General features: G+C 42.3%; 2 protein-coding genes across 4 annotated transcripts in view; both read right to left on the bottom strand.

Moving 5' to 3' along the window:
* Window positions 1–15,688, bottom strand: part of CASP3 (caspase 3) — a 180,485-nt gene that overhangs the window by 108,886 nt on the left and 55,911 nt on the right. The window lies entirely within an intron of this gene.
* Window positions 1–15,688, bottom strand: part of IRF2 (interferon regulatory factor 2) — a 40,056-nt gene that overhangs the window by 1,595 nt on the left and 22,773 nt on the right. For all 3 annotated transcript variants that reach the window (XM_079305666.1, XM_079305668.1, XM_079305667.1), the window contains 6 exons: window positions 15,557–15,656; window positions 14,767–14,943; window positions 12,760–12,806; window positions 9,201–9,312; window positions 6,224–6,388; window positions 1,111–1,157 (listed from right to left, as the gene is read on the bottom strand). In XM_079305666.1, the coding sequence (XP_079161792.1) occupies window positions 1,111–1,157; window positions 6,224–6,388; window positions 9,201–9,312; window positions 12,760–12,806; window positions 14,767–14,943; window positions 15,557–15,656 (648 nt within the window). The remainder of the gene's footprint in view (window positions 1–1,110; window positions 1,158–6,223; window positions 6,389–9,200; window positions 9,313–12,759; window positions 12,807–14,766; window positions 14,944–15,556; window positions 15,657–15,688) is intronic.

The raw sequence follows: 15,688 nt of genomic DNA, 5'->3' as shown, positions 1-15,688 counted from the left end.
GAAAATAAAGGCCTTATTCCCAGTATTCCAGAGACAAAAATAGATGCAGACATTTAGAACTCCAAATGGTAGTGTCTCCTCACTTACTAGAGAGAACTTCTTCCTGCCAAGAGGCAGGCACAGAGACCCAGCACTACCCAAATTAGCAATACAGGTGAGGTTGCTGGAAACCACTGTCACTTGACAGTGCATCCCTCATCACAGGGAAGAAATTCATCAAAGGAAGATGAGCATCCAGTTGTTTGCCCACCACAGATGCTGCAATGGCTTGTTCCATCAAAGGTCTGTGGAGTCACTACTGGCAGTCTCCTGGGGTACCACCCCAGCCAAAGCACCAGAGACCAGGTGGGTTAGCCATGCTATACAGATGCACAAATGTGGTCCTCCAAGGAGGAGGATTCAGAGAACTTTTGGTGGGTGACACAGCAAGAGAGAGTTTTGCAAAAGGCCTTATGCAAAATTGCAGCTGGAGCACAGGGCATCCAAGAGCTCTCAATGAGCTTCATTTGGCCTTTAAGTACACATGGAGATTGGTGGGTCTGGTACCTTGATGGCAGCCCATAAAATAAACAGCAAGTGGTGTTTTTGTATGTGCAGCTCAAGTTATTTTCCCCATGGATTCCTTTCACCCAGCAATACCTAACTGACTGCTCAGGAAATCTTTCTGCCCCACCTACTTCAAACATTCTAGCTTCATTTCAGTCACACGTGTAAGCATTTCCTCCAGTTATGAGTTCAGGTGCCATTTAAGGAAAACAAAGTGAGTGAGCTTTCAACCAAGATAAAATACTCCCTCCCCAGCAACATCCATGCATCATGTTGACATATAGCTGGCACTGTTGATGGCTCTGCAGAACATCTTTTTATACTAATTAATCTCATAGTTTGGACAGATGAGGAGAAATTAATTTGAAGCGATATTAATTCTGTGACAATCATCCAAATGTCTGTATCCCCTGAACCTTCCTGGTCTGCTTTTTTCCCCCAGCTATTACCAAATGAATATTCCACTGGTAGACAGAAGTGCAATGGAGAAGGGGGAAAAAAATATCTCAGGGTATGGATCTTGATACCTTGGTCCAAACTGCTAAAAATCCAGAAAGCACTTACCTCTGCATTTTCTTCATCGCTTGGAACACTGTCAGTTGTTTCACTTTCTGTCAAACAAAATAGAAACAAAAATGAAACTCACACGATTCTATCTATAGTAACAAATTCCAGCTCAAGAGGCCTGATGTAGGTCCAACAAGTGGAAGCAAACAGAGTTAAGGCAAACAACCAGAAAACAATGGAGAAGCATGGAGACCTTGCCACAGTGGGGCTAGACAGCACAGCTGCCTTGAACAGCTGGGGTAAATTCACGTGGTTATCACAGTGAGCATGTCTATATTCTGGAAAAGACAGCAATAGAGAGGGAAGAAGTAGATTTGTGCTTTCTGGGAAGAATCTATAGCAAGCACGGGGTGCCCTCTCTCCCTTGCCCCTCTATAGCCAGTCCAGGCCCTACAATGGACAAAGTTCTGTCCAAATCTTTATGTCCAAGCAAAATCAGTAACAGCTCCACCTTAAAGGAGATAAATGTGTTTTTGTTTCAATGAACTGTTATCTCAGCCTGCCACCTCAAGGGCTTGTTGTCACTTCTGGGGCTTTATTACTATTGATATACTCGGGTACAGTTGGTACAGTTTTGCTTTTGCTACCACTCCCCAGCCTATTTCTCAACCCTTCACCCACCACTTGAGCAAGTGGCAATATTACAATCTCCAGCCCCATCACCTCCCCCCACTGCACATGGCCTCCCTCACCCTCATCACTTCAACCAGAGCACAAACAGAGGTGCACAATTCCAGTGGAACAGCCATCCTCCTGCAGCTGCATCCCTCCCTTGCAGAAGAGCCTGAAAACCAGGAATTTTTACTGTATTTTCAAGCCTACATGCGCCTTGTCTCCTACACATCTCCTACTGTCTTGATGGTCAGGCTCCTGGCCCATGGGTGGCTGAGACTGCTGTGCCTCATATACCTCTGAGACAGGGCAGAAACCCCTCTTTTCAGCCTACAGTGATGGCTGCTGCCTTCAGCACAGCCACTGGTTCCCCAGACTAACCCAGTGGAGGCCTGGATTGCAAGTTCCCTTCAGCTAGTGTGGTTTTGAACCACTGTGTCCGGTTTCCTGGGAGGAAAACCTTGGGCATCTACCAGGATACCAACACTCCAACCCCCACAGCAGGGCTGCAGAGATAGGCTCATCCACAAGGAACACAGAAATCACATAATTCAAGGAATGATGTGATGAATTATCATAGTAGGCAAGAGAGCTCTGAAGCCCCAGTTTTCACTCTCAGCTCTGTATTATGCATTTTAGTCCATGGAAACAGGCTTAGTCTGCTTTGCACAGCCCCTGCAAGTCTGTCTTCCCAGAGACCTGGACATAACATGAGTGTTAAGAGTGCATGGATCATGCCTTGTGGCTCATGCCCCTGCACATCTTCAGAGAGATTGGCAGTACCTTGCTATCCTCTCAAGGCTTGGCTAAGCATTAGATTTAGGCAGAAGATTGTACATCAATGGGCTGAATCACTATTTCAGACCCTGGTATCTAAACTGTACCCAAAGTCCTTGACTCCAGCCCAGGTACTCCAGATTGCTGCTTCCAAAGCCAGCACCTCTTCTGTGCCAGTCTCCTCCACAGTGTGCAGTAAGCAGAGGAACAGTCCAAACCATAAAATCTAACTGCAGTGCCCTGTGAAGTTAATGCACTGCAGGGCTTCTCCTTCACAGACCCAGGCAGAGAAAGATGTGCCAATGTGACTACGCTGGCTAATTAAGCCATGGTGGGGGGAGGAGAGGAAAAATTAATTCACACAAAGGAGAATCAGCCCTGAAGACAGAATCAATAGGAGGAATCCACATAGAGACAAGTAACAGATATTCTTTGACATGACATGTCACAACAAAAACAGAGTGATGCAGCTGGAAAGGAATCCATCCTTGGTGTTTATACATAACAAAATGCTGAGCAAGAGATAGCACTATAGTTAGCAAAGCCAGGGAAGCTGGCCACGCAGGCATGGAAAGTTAGAGAGGTTATTTCTATCAAGAAGGATATTTAAATCAGCGTCAAACACAACAGACAGATAACAACAGCCCTGGTAATAAAACCAAAAGGATTTCATAGACATCAGCGGATATATGAAAAAACTCACATAAGTGACTCACATCATTTGCCTGAGTAACCTCAGAAAGGAACCAGAGGTGTTTTGAAATAAACCAGATTTATGTAGGACAGCTGAGATATCTGGCTACTTTTTTTGGCTGTTGTTTTAGAAGAGCTCAACTAACTGTTCCTGCACAGCTGTTATGGTCATACTCTTTCCTGCCATTCAGTCAGTAGCACCTGACAGAGCAAACCCACAAGCACAGGGCAAGGTTCCTGTAGTTTTATAGAGGTCTGTATGGACCAAGACAAAGCAGAGATGGTCACAAAAGTGTCCTAGAAATCTCAGGGTTCTAACACACAGACTCCCTGTCCTTGCTCCAGCCTCAAAAGCAAATACACTCTTAAAAAAAAAAAAAAAAAAAAAAAGCAGTTCATAGAACAATTCAGGCTGGAAGGGACCTCAAGAGACCTACAGCCCAGCCCCTTGCTCAAAGCAGGGTCAGCTACAGAACTAGACTGGGTTCCTTGGAGCCTTATCCCTTCAGGTCTTGAAAACTTGTGAGGGTGGAGGCAGCACAATCTTTCTGGGCATCCTGCTCCCCTGCCTGACTTTCCTTGTGGTGAAACAAGTGATATTTTTTTCTTATATCCAGCTGGACCAAATTTTTTTGTTTCAATTTAGCCTGCTGTTTCTCACCCTCCTACTGTGTACTGCTGTGAAGAGCCTGGCTCTGCCTTCTTGGGAACATCCCTGCAGTAGAGGCAGCTGCTGTGAAATCCTCAAAACCATCTCTTCTCCAGGCTGAATAAGCTCCAGTCCCTCTATCTTCTCACAGAGAGGCCATACCCTGCATAGCCCTTCTCTGCACTCGCACCAGTTTGTTTGTAAGTTTCTTGGACTGAGGAGTTCAAGGCTGGATGCAGTACTTTTAAAGCAATGCAGCTAGTACTGAGTAGAGGAGGATAATCACTTCACTAGATCTACTGGTCATCTTCTGAAAACTGGTGGCTTTCTCTGTGGCTGAGGTGCTCTGGTGTCTCACACTCAGCTCACTGCCTACCCACCTTTCTGCTGAGCAGCCCTCCATGCCATCAGCCCCAGCCACTATTGCTGCAAAGATCTCTTCCCTCATATGCACAGAACTTCATGTGTGCTCTTGCTGAATTTCACAAAGTTTCTGCTGACCCATTCCTGCAATCCCTCCAGGACTCTCTGGATGATGGCTCTGCCCTCAAACATATTGACTGGTGTGCCCTATTTGGTGTCACCTGTGAAGTTCACAAACACATCTCCAGCATATCTTCTGTCCATCAATATATTCAATAAGGTTTGTCCCAGGACAGACCCTTGCAGTACTCCACTTCTTACTGGCCTCTAGCTACAGCAGCCAGGATTATTGAGAGCTGCCCTAAGATGCAGTCAAAAGCATGCCAGTGGCATGAAACTCTGTTATCTGAGTTTTGGGCTAGCAGGTCCTGGTAGCAGTTAGGACAACTAAAGACCACCAAGGTACTAAGACAGAATAAGGGAATAGCAGAAGTACTTCAATCATCCTTCATTTTCCTTATGCAGGCTGGTTGCAATGACCTTAGGGCAGGTAAGTCATGATTTGCTCATGCCAAGGTGGTCACCAGACCACCCTTCTCTATCATTCCAGTCCAAGAAACCACCATGACTTCCAGACAGAGAATTCTGTTTGCATTTCAAGGATTTACATTCTACAGCTGAAGTTAAAAGATTGCATCATTGTCACGTTCACATAGGTGGAAAAGTTTTCCAAGACACATTTGTAAAGAGGAAAAATGTTTCAAAGGCCCTTGTTTCCCTGTTGCTAATAAACTTAAGCACTCTCATATCTCCCTGCCTTATGCTTTGCCAAGGTCTTCTGAATGCTTTGGTCACTGCAGACTAAACACGTTGGGAAGCATAATCGTTTATCAACATGTGTGAGAATAACAGTGGATACAACCCAAAAGAATATCACACTATTCACTTAGTCCCAGAGATAAAAATTACTAAATACATTCTTCATAGAAATGTGTCTGGAAGAAATTTCAGTCTAATAAGTCAAAGGCAAAACCATGTGTAAAATCATAAAATACATGGAAAACAACTTACACTTAAATTTACCTTAAAAGGAGACATTTGTGTTTCTACACAGTCTCCTAAGGCTTGTAAGTTGCACCATGTTAGAACAGAAAGGACAGGTTGGATCTGAAACTTTTTCTACTTTCAAATGTGGCTTTGTCCTGCTTCCTATGAAATAAGGCTTATATGATTGTGGGGACTCTATACAGCATGTCCACATGTATATTTGTGTCTGTTCTCCCCTAAAAACTTCTGAACACATTGTTAGACTTGGATAAGGGATAAATGAGTGCCAAAAACTCTTAACTTCCCAACAAAAATAAAATAAATAACTCCCTAAAATAAGGGGCTAGATGAAAAGAGAAACCATAACCACCCTCACTGGAAGTAGGGGGAAGCCTGTTATCTCATCCTCTTTTTAGGTATCAGAGAGCCCAGATGGCAGGCAGACGTTGGAAGCCAGATGTCCACAGCTCTGCTGCCTGGAAGATCACTTGTTATCAGTCCCTACATGGCTCTTCCAGCCTGCAGCAAAACAGATCCCCACCCCCCTTCCTTGGGCCCTCAGCTCCATATCTGCATATGTACCATTAGTGCAGCCCTTAGCACTGCTTACTGTGCCAGACACTGAATAAACATAGAACAAAAAGGACCTTTGATCTTTAATAAGGCAGAGGGCATGTCATTTGTACCACTGAAAGTCCCCCTCTAAAAGACCTCCACATTATACCTAAAAAGTTCTTCTTCCATTACTCACAGGCTAAAACCTGCAGCTTACATTTCCAAACTCAGATCTGTCATTTCCCAAGGAAATGAGCAGAAGACTGTGCATTTTTGAGTTTCATTAATAATTCAGAGGGCAGATGAATATGCATTTCTGAATCTTTGTTAGCTAGCCTGGAAGAGCCCTCTTTTCCCCAGTGTCTTCCAAACATTTCCAGAAAAAGGAGTGTAAAGAAATGCCAAGTTGCTTACCTGCATAGGATGACACAGGGGAGATCTGTAGAGGGTACAGCTGGCTCATGCTGAGGGGCTGTTCATCACTTTCTGTTGTCACCTCTACCACCTGACAAACATCAGGGGGGTTGGCAACTATCACCTGCTCCTCACTGCTGCCATCAAGATGTGGCTGTCCTACAACTTGGGATTAGAAACAAAAAAATGGATTACTGATAACATCTCGACCCTATTGGATCTCTAAGAGCCTGCTTGGTATCTGACTGACTTTTCAATAGTCTCAGCACTTTTTTCCATGTCATCAGCTGCTTTCAGGGGATATAAGTTTCAGTGAGAGTTCTAAAGGAAATCTGTGATTCTCAACAAGCAAGTTGCCAACATCCTATGGCCTCTGAATGCTCTCATGTAAACTACACAACAGAAGACCAGAATAGGCATGCAAAAACCTGGCCATGGGGTCAAGCAAAACATTGGGGGATTCTGATATACATGAAATGAATCTATGAAAAATTTCTCTTCCAATTAGATGGCTATTCTCACTGACCCTTGCAATGCCATCAATGGTATGTAGAAAATAAGTTGTACCTTCAATCCCCATGGTCTGTGACAGAAAGCTACAGTTCAGTTAGTTATTAACAGAGGGCTTTCCTATTCCCCCAGGCACATGATATTTAATATCAAAAGAGCACATGAAATTTAATATCAAAGGAGCATTACTTATTTCTACAAAGTGAAGCAACCAAGTGCTTTCCAAGTGTTCTGAAATGCTTTGGAGATATTAGTTGTTCCACACAACCTTTTGAAAAAGGTTAACAAACCAAGGTACCAAGAATTTACTGAGCAAAGCAAAAATATGGTGAAAGCCATAATCTCACTTGTCTGAAGCTGCTTGACAGAATTTTCTCTGTCTTGTACAATTTGGACAACTCATTTAATCCCAGCTATATGAACACATGACAAATGCATTAATTCAGCATGGAACTGAAAGCCAACTAGTTAGGTCAGAAGAATGCACAGGGATGGAGCAATCTCAGAGGATGGCTTACCTGAAACCATAGTTACCCAAGAGAAAGACTATAGATATTCTTTCACTGAACATAAAACTTCAAAAGGAACAAAAGGCCAAATTTGTACAAACACAATGTTGTGTTGTTCAAACAGTCCACTTTTTGTAGGCAACAAAATACAACAGATCTTGCAATTCTTCTGTTAAGTCACCTGAGTATACTAATAATTAAATTTGAAAAAGTCAAAAGATAGCATCTATTCCTGCATGAAGATAAATAAACATGAATGCACATGTCTATACACACAATCCACTCCTGCATTCTATCTTTTGACAAGGCTTTTTGAAAAATAAAAGTGACAGGTGTTTTTCCCAGGGAAAAGCTGCACATTACTTTGCTTTGAGAAGTGCCAGGTAACCACTGGAAAATCTTCAAAACTTAGATGTGTATTTTAAACAGCAATGCCAGCATAAAGAACATTACATACATACTGGATAGACTTTTAAAGTTGAATCACTACAATTACTACAATTATGTTTCAGATATTTAGTTTCCCCATTATTTCACCTTTCCTGGCTCTGAAACAACCAGTTTTTTATTGAGTGTGGTGAGAATGGTGCAAGAGCACACAGAGTTAATTTTTTATCTGGGAGAGACCAATATTGTGCAACTCACACAGGGTATAAACAGGCCATCTGCACTGTTTTATCTTTTTCCTCAATACCTGACAAATTCTTACCCACCCTGAGAGATAAAATGCACAGCAAAATCTACTGCTCACTTGGGCAATATGCCACAGCTTCCAGTGAGCTGCATGTATTTCAGAAACTCTGCAAGTGCTGTTTGTCTTGCATCCCCTCCAGCTGATTTCCTGTATTTCTGCAGAACAATTCTAATTTACTTTTCCTGCCTGTTTACATTAAAAGTCTTTCTGCAATCCTAAATAACAGCTTCTTTCTCCAGTCTGGATAAGCAGCACACCTCACACTGCAATAGTTAAACAACACTGAATGCCAGTTCCCTGCCCAATCCTCAGTCAGTGAACAGGAAGCACTAAAAGCACTATGGTGCTACTCCTTCAAGTTATAATAGTAGCACCAACAAGCGTGTTCCAGTACTCTTACAAAGAAACAACTTTGTAAGAACTGCTAAAAAAGAGAGCAAAACTACTCACAAACTCCTCAGCCACACAAGTACTTCAGGGGAATGACTATGCAAAGCCTTGTGACCTAATATATGGGGATCAAAACCAGTCACTGCACATGATTTCTGCCATCTCTTCAAGCAGAATACTAACATGTTTGTCATATTTAAAAGTGGAATTCTAGACAAAATGGTATGCAGGACCTCTTGCTGCCATGACAACCTTAGCCAAAAAAGAGCTGTCAAAGCCCAGTCCAATTATTCTACCGAGGACCAATTATTCATATGATGAGATGACAGCTAATTTTTAATGTACTAGTTTCAAAATGTAGTCTTTGATGATCCTTTTAGTTAGCTCAGTGATGTTAAAAACTGTCTCTGCTGCTGAGGTATCAGTAAAAAGAACCAAGTTTATACATTTTGCCTGCTGGTTTGAATTCCCAAATAAAATGGTATTCTATACAAACCTCTGCTTTAAGCATTGGGAAACATCTGACTGCAGTTTAACTCCCACGTGACATTGGCTACATTCTCCTCATGGCTGAGAACTACCCTCAGTGGAATAACTCCCCATCATGAGAAGCCAGCTAAGAGTGCCTGTAAGTGTTTTACTCTTAAGGGAACCACCCCACTGGCACAGTACTGCTCACTGTCTCTGCAAAGTGGTGGAGTTGCCCTGCAACCACAATCTTGCATGACCTAGGCTACTGCAGGGTCTACCTGACTGCAACTGTGACATTCCCTGAAGTGCAAAATGCTGATGGAAATATAAGCCTGGCAGATCAAAAGCGTTTTTGAAGTCACCTGTGTGCTTAGTATGTAAAACAAAGCATAGGAGTACTTACCTACAAAGTTCACTGTACTGTCAACTTCATTTTTTATACTGGAGGACAGGAAATAGTCAGAAGTGACATCATTTAGCCCATTCATCCCAAAAGATGATTCAACTGGCTCTTGCTAGAATGAAAGCAGTACAGTTGGGTAAGGATTGCTTTATTTTAGGAGACAGTTCATCTCTTTGTTCTGAGATGGTAATAAATCCCATCACTTCTGCCTGCCATATACCCCCTGCTCTCTGCAAGACACTGTCTTGGAACAAATATTTCTCTGAGGAGAAGCCCGAGACTAATTCATTTCCAAATCTTGTGCTTTGAAACGAAAGTTATTTGTAATTTTCAAATTTAGAGTAAGCCTTCTGAGAGCAAGGAAGTAGTAAGCTATTTACTACAAGAGATTAACATTTGAAACAAACAAGGAAGAAACACTGCTTTAAAACAGTACTCTATTTAATATTTGTTCTCAGTCCCTTCCAAATATGCCCTGTCTCTTTGCACTCTCTAAAAGGAAGTCTTAGTTTCTGTACAGCAATTACTAAATTCTAGTCTTAATTTTTCTCTACACCAAGCCTGAAGGCAAACCAAAGTGTTTACACTAAATACAGCCTTTTAGATCACATCACAAACATTACCACAGGGCAACAGCATTTGAAAAACACCACCTGTTCTACACAGACAGAGCTTTCCACAAGATGCCTCTGTAACCCCAATATATACGAGTGGGAATCTAAAAAATCCCTTCAGACTAGACACCAAAAAATATATTCCATTAATTCAGGATTTCTTTAAAAGGATTTTTCTACACATGCAACTTCCTCCCTTGTATTGACTCTCTCATAGGTTTATTGGTTACAATGTCTGAAGTCTTCTGTTCTTACTCTACCAGCCCTGCAAGGCTGCAAGTTCTCCCCTGCTTGCTGAGCCAGAGATAGCCACACAGAGGTGCAGAGCTGTCCACACTGTGCTCATTTTCACTGCTCTAAAGTATTTCATCAAAGGCAGGGCAAAAGTGAACCTCAGGACCTGGGGTGCCAGCCCAGCCCAGTACTAACCATATGAACTGTTATCTTTGGGATAAAATACTGGTGGCACTGTGACTGGTTTTTTCTAGATGCCACATGCTGTGATTGTGATCTACTCAAAAAGAATTGTCACTTCAACACAAGCACCTGCCCAGACACTAAAGCAAGGCAAACATGCACCCTGTCCCTCGGCACATCAGAAGGCTGGAAAGTTACATGTTAATGGCAACTAGGTCTTTGATGAGATGCACCAGCTGTGTTGGCCCACAGGTCAAAGACTTGGAGAGCTGGAAAAGATAAAATTAGCTGCTATTGATCCATTGAGGGTCACAACTGCAGAGATAGGTTAGGGCTGCACACTGGAGCCCTGAGTATCTGGTTTGGTGCAACACAGTAAATACAGCAGCCCCTATGGAAACACTGTATGCAGGACTTGCTTAACTTTACTGAGACTTGATTACAGAGAAATTTATTTAGTAGCCCCTTTCAAGCTTCAGCAACAAATATGCTTCCTAGAACTCAGGCGATGGTGTCAGATGCACAAAAAGACTTGGATACTGGCACAGTTGGTGTTAAATCACCTAAATTTTCAGTGTTCAAATGTCTAGCCTAAGCTAAAAGCATGAGGAAAGCTGTCACTAAGATTTTTTAAATGTCTCTTAATATGGAGTTGCATGGTCAAAATGACACGTCTAGGGTAAGGCAGAAATTAAGCCTCAGTTCAGTCCTTTGTTTCAAAAGAAACAGACCAGTTTTATCTGGGCTGCTCTCATTTCCATTTCCTTCCCATTATTGAGAATTCATTTTTAAATTATTTTAATGAATTATAATGAAAAGTCCAGGAGACCTACCCGTGGGGTGGGAGACTTGCTTGCATCTTTGCTAATGTGGAGCAGGGATTTGGTATGGTCCATGACTCTCACATGCTCAGGGACAAGCAGTGACTGCTCTGAGCACCATGCTCAAGCTCAGCCCACCCATAATTGCTGTGGGTGCCCCAGGGTCCAGCAGTGGCAACAATGGGAAGCTCACTGCAAGGCTCTTGCTATGCTTAAGCCCTTTGCATATCTTTGCTCAGATTCTCAGCTTCTCCCTCTACTGCTATCACCCCACTGCAGTTACCAGGCAAATCCTGGAGTAGCCTCCCACTAAAAGAGATGTTTCAGAGTAACTGGTGCTCAATTCAAGACATGCAACTTGCATCTCAGGAATTCACATCACCTAACAAAGCAATTATAAGCAGCTTTCATGCCCAAAAACAGGCATTTGCTTTAATTCACCTACTACCCTTCTCCACTGCTACAGGCTTTAACATTCAGCAGTCACCCTAAGAGTGGCTGAGTATGGAAAAAGCACTTCTTTAAAAATCCAGGCTAGCCACTGCACACATCTTCCAGAATGGGGGAACAGACAAGAATTCTACCTGGTTCCAGCCACAAGAACTAGCAGTAGGTATCACTGGTAGGTAGGTGTATGTGCTGGCACACTGCTCTGTTCTGACCAAAGCAGTTTTACTGGCTCCCTCTGAACATCAGCTATCAGAGTCTGAACATCAGAGTCACTTTATAACAAGCACACGTGGCTGTATGAGCCAAACAGAGTAGTTAAAAAATGGTTCCTTTAGGACAATTTAAAAGTCACAGCATTCTGACATGTTACTCCACAAGTCACAACTCCTGGGGCAACATCTGCCTTCCAAACCCAGTTTCAGTGGAGGACTTTCTTCTAGATTTCTGGGTTCACCTGACCCAGAGAACCTTCTGGCAAGGGGCTGCAGAGCCTGAACACAGGCATGGGTGGCACAGCCCTCCACAAGTGAACATTAGGGGACCAAGCTGTCCATGCACTGTTAGACACAGCTGCTACACACAGCTCAAGGACACCAATTTTACTGTAAACTAAGTCTGAAATCTCTGATATTTGCTTTTTTTGTTTTTTTAATGGAAGGTGGACCAGCTCCTGCTGGTGTGTAATACTGACCACCTGGCAGAGGCCTTTGGCAGAGGTGTGAAAGCTAGGAAACACCCTGCCTTGCAGGGACAGCAACGTCAGTCTGGGCCCACACTCTGAACAAGCAGAAATTTCAGGCTGTGACTGTAGAGCTTTGCAGCTGAGGCCTTCTAACTGACAAAACATGAGCACAAGGTGCAACTCTGACCCTTGCCTAAATGAAAAGGAATTTCCAGTGCTTAACACACAGAAATTAATTGCTCCAAAAGGTAGCTCTATTGTTCAGAAGCATTCTTTCCCTAATTACTACATTTCTCCTTACAGAGACAAATAAATGGCAAATGTATTGCTGAGACTGCCAGTTTTCCAACCTCCAGGCATTGTAACACAAGGGCTGTGTCCATTGATGACGTAAGTCACAGCTTCCACAGCCTTCACATTTAAAAAAAACCTCAAACATCCTGGGTAACTGTAGTTACTAAACCAAACCACAAGCATTCACAAGTACCCATCACAATATACTGTTGGGGCTATTAAAAAATATTTGCAAATATTGTATTCACAAGCTCTTGCACTGTTAAACAGACACTTCTTACCTTAATTTGTTTGAATTTGTCATCCTTCTCAGATTTTGTCTTTTTTCCTGCAACAACAGAAGGAAGATTTCATAAAGTCCTGTGTGCCATGAGTTATCCTTCCTGCTTTCTATATTCATCAACAAATAGCCCCAAAATGAGCCTCAAAATGGCAGGACTTCCTAGTAAAGGAAGAACACATTTTGCTTAATTTTACTCTTCCCTTAAGGCCTGGACAGAAAAAAATTCACCTTCAATGCCCTGGCTTTGTGCTTCTCTTTTAAAAGGCTACAAAAGAGAACTGCTATGGGACCAAGGAAAGCAACTCCAGTCAAAATATCAAAGTACGAAGTAAAAACCAAGGCCTGTTAAAAAAAAATAGGAAGGCAGAGAAAAATATTCTTAAAGGGAAGAAAAATCAAAATAAATGTCTCATCACATTTCTGACATTTTCTCTGCAGCTACAGGAAAAGGGAGATTGTTAATTGATTTAATGTGAAAGAAGATCACAATAAACTTTGACCAATATTTTTGTAAATAGTTGCAACCTGGTAGAGAAATGCATATTAAAATTCACGCAAGAGTGGTTTATGCAATCATGCTGGACTTGGGAATCCCAAAAATCACACTTCATGTGACCCTCACAAGTTGTCATGCACTTGGCAGACCCTAGTACTGCTGCCCCTGCTCTGACCTGATGGAGAAGCTCAGTCTTGCTGGTGCAAGCTCAGCTCTACCCCACAGACTTGTCCCAGGAGTTTCTCCCATCTCTACTGCATGAAACTACAGAAAATTAGAAATATTTGCAGCCAGATTATTTTGTTCCCACCCACATTTAGCCACATGCCACAAAAAAAGGGAATGTGAAAATATACATGAGGCCCAAACTATGTCAGGGTTTTACAGTAATTGGACTTTCTGCAGAATTTTCTCCTGCAACAGCCCCCATTCCTTAAATCTCAGCTTTAAAAATCAACTTTTGTAGTTCCTACATGAATCTACTGCCACGGGACATGTTATGGTCCAGGGGAATGTGCCTAAACATACAAAATATACTACTGACAAGGGACTGGAAACAGTTTCAAAACAAATGTTCTACCTTTTGCACATTGATCTCCCTTTCACAGTATGATTCTGCCCCAAAAATGCCATGGTTCATCAATTCCAGTCACACTGACCTTAAACTGAAGATCTGCCTTTCACTTCTCACTCTAAGAAAATAGCAAACTGTATCTACAGGTGTACTGAACTGGATTTTAGAGAAACACTGTGTGTTTGTTTTGCAAGTTATCTTTTCATCCAAAATTCTAGACAATAAAGAATACCAGATGACCAAGGAAGCCATTGTTCTACTGCATAAACCAGTAAGGAAGCCATACGAAAGCTAATGAGCCCTAAATAAACCAATGTTTCTACTTCAAAAGAAACCAAATATTCATGAGATTGACCTGGTGGTTAGGTCTCCTCCTGGCAGGCAGGACATTTAATCCATAAATTTAGGGACTCGGATACTTTCCCATTTCACCATTATCATGCTCTGTGGGTTGGTTTTTCATGGTCTCTCAAGCTAACAATGTGGTTTTGTGGTTTAATGCTCTGAGCAGAGTGTACTGCTCTCACTCATCTCAAAACAGAGCCTGTTTAATTGTACCCTTGCTTGAAAAGATACCAAAATGTCTGCCACCATGTTCTGAATGACCCCACTGAGTTCAATGTGTTGAGCTCTAATATCCCCTAGTCATTCTCCTTAACTGAAGGAGATCTGGGACTAGATTCTGAACACAACTCCATAAGTTTTACCCAAAAAATATCAACATTTTGGGGGTATCAGATCTCGTTGATCCTCTCTTCTCAATGTAGCCCATTTTTCAAACAGCTGTTCCTAAGTTCCAGTCATTTCCCAGCCAGCCAGGGTGACATGTGCAGCTTGCACTAGTGGCTTGTTGCATACTGGGCTACCTGCAGTAGGTGTTTTTCTCAACACAATGCCCTCAGCAGCACTTGATGTTGGCAAAGCTCTCCTTCTACCTTTTTTGGAAGGTCTTTCAGATAACGGCAGCATCCTGTACACCCTGAAGGCGTTGTTTCCTTTCTTTATACTTTTATCCTTCACTTCTTCTATGTCAGGCAGGGAGTTCATAGCGCAACGGAAGTTTGCCTTCCATGTCTTTGGATCAGGTTTATCAACTCCTGACTGGTATTTTCCTAAGCAAAAAAACCAGAAAGTTAGGACCATATGACATGTGATTGAAGATCCAAGACAAATTAATAACAGCGTAGGTTAGCTTCAAGTATCAGCCTTTGGTTCCCATGACAAGAATTCGAACAATAGCGGAGGTTGCGAGAGAGTGACGTGATCTCATTCTCATGCACATTTCTAGAACAAATGATGAACAGTTTGTGCTCAAGAAAGAGCCAGGGCACTGCAGATCTGGTGTGACTCCATAACAACATAGAAAAGCTTGCACAGCATTTACCTTTATTATGTCTGGCTCAAATCCATAGAAAGGCATAAAAAGCCTAAGGGCCTATGTCTACAAAGTGCTGACTGTGCTCTGCTCCTGACAGTTTTGACCCAATGTTGTTAACATTTAAATCAATTGTGTTTTACTGTGTTCCTCAATGTAAATCAGTTATGGCACTTCAATTAAGCTGGAGAGTATTGTAGACCTTGAAAAAAACATTTAGCCTTCCACAAATCTGGAAACTTAATTTCACTCTCTGTGTTAGTAAAAGCAAAGACAAGAAAGAAGGAAAATGTAACTTTAAAAGGGAAAACAACGTGAAAATCTGTTCTGAAAAAAGAGAGTTCCAATACCTGTGTGAATTGCCCAGTTTCTAAATAAGGGAGCATCTTTTTCAACATCCCACCCATGTCTTGCAGCATGCATCCAGGGAATCTGAAAAATCTTCTTCTCCTGGAAGGGAAAACAAACAGGAAATGCCAACA

The sequence above is a fragment of the Erithacus rubecula genome, assembly GCF_903797595.1.
Source record: "Erithacus rubecula genome assembly, chromosome: 5".
Classification (NCBI taxonomy): Eukaryota; Metazoa; Chordata; class Aves; order Passeriformes; family Muscicapidae; genus Erithacus; species Erithacus rubecula.
Note: the sequence above shows the minus strand (reverse complement) of the source record. Positions and strands in the feature narration are given on the sequence as shown.